The sequence below is a fragment of the Egretta garzetta genome, unplaced genomic scaffold (genome assembly GCF_000687185.1).
Source record: "Egretta garzetta isolate BGI_Z169 unplaced genomic scaffold, ASM68718v1 scaffold577, whole genome shotgun sequence".
In the NCBI taxonomy this organism is placed as follows: Eukaryota; Metazoa; Chordata; class Aves; order Pelecaniformes; family Ardeidae; genus Egretta; species Egretta garzetta.
In genome coordinates, this window is record NW_009260138.1 from 28,851 (window position 1) to 29,928 (window position 1,078).

General features: G+C 65.7%; 1 protein-coding gene across 1 annotated transcript in view; it reads left to right on the forward strand.

Moving 5' to 3' along the window:
• LOC104128822 (acid-sensing ion channel 4-like) overlaps window positions 1–1,078 on the forward strand; it is a 17,782-nt gene that overhangs the window by 5,273 nt on the left and 11,431 nt on the right. Inside the window, exons 4-6 of the mRNA XM_009641671.1 lie at window positions 25–345; window positions 601–745; window positions 926–1,053. Of these exons, the coding sequence (XP_009639966.1) occupies window positions 25–345; window positions 601–745; window positions 926–1,053 (594 nt within the window). The remainder of the gene's footprint in view (window positions 1–24; window positions 346–600; window positions 746–925; window positions 1,054–1,078) is intronic.

A 1,078-nucleotide genomic window follows, 5' to 3' on the forward strand; every position in this document is an offset into this window, starting at 1 on the left:
GCGCGCCTCGCCTGGGCCCCCCAGCTCCGCTTCCCGGCCGTCACCCTCTGCAACCCCAACCGGGCACGCTTCCTACGCCTCACCAAGCCCGACCTCTACTCGGTAGGGCAGTGGCTGGGGCTGTCCCAGGAGAACCGCTCGCTGGTGCCCGAGATGCTGGCCGTGCTGGGGGAGGACCGGCGCACGTGGCTGACGCGTCTCGCCAACTACTCGCGCTTCTTGCCACCCCGCCGCTCCGAGCGCACCATGCAGAGCTTCTTCCACCGCCTGGGCCACCAGATCGAGGACATGCTGGTGGAGTGCCGCTTTCAGGGAGAGCGCTGCGGCCCCCAGCACTTCGCCCCCGTGAGTCCCCTCCCAGCAGGGGCAGGACAGCTGGGTGCTGGGAGCGATGCTTCACCCCCCCCAGCAAGGGTGAAGGGGTGGCAATGTAGGGAGGGGGGGAGGCTTAGATGAGCCCTTCCAAGGGCCATGAAAGAATGTCCTCCCTTTCCAGCACCTCCATTTTGGAAAGGGGTCCCCAGACTTCATCCTGCTTGCAGAATGTCCTGCCAAATCCCTGCCTGCTCCCTCACCCCCTGCGCCTTTCTCCCTTTTCAGGTCTACACACGCTACGGTAAGTGCTACACCTTCAACGGGGACCGGAGGAACCCACGAGTGACCCGCCAGGGTGGCATGGGCAACGGGCTGGAGATCATGCTGGACATCCAGCAGGAAGAGTACCTGCCCATCTGGAGAGAGACCAGTGAGTGGGGCCGCAGTGCGGGCAGGGCACAGGCAAGGGGTGCTGGGAGGGAGGGCTGCTGGGCAAGCAGGGCATCCCGGGGGGGCTACGGGACAAGCGGGGCACTGGAGGGGTGCTGGGCCCCAGGGTGCAGGTGCTGGGCAGGTGTAGGAGTGCAGCCCCTCTGTTCTTCTCCCACAGATGAGACGTCATTCGAAGCTGGCATCCGGGTCCAGATCCACAGCCAGGATGAGCCGCCCTACATCCATCAGCTGGGCTTTGGTGTCTCGCCTGGCTTCCAGACCTTCGTGTCCTGCCAGGAGCAGCGGGTAAGGCAGGATGGCCCACCGCCCC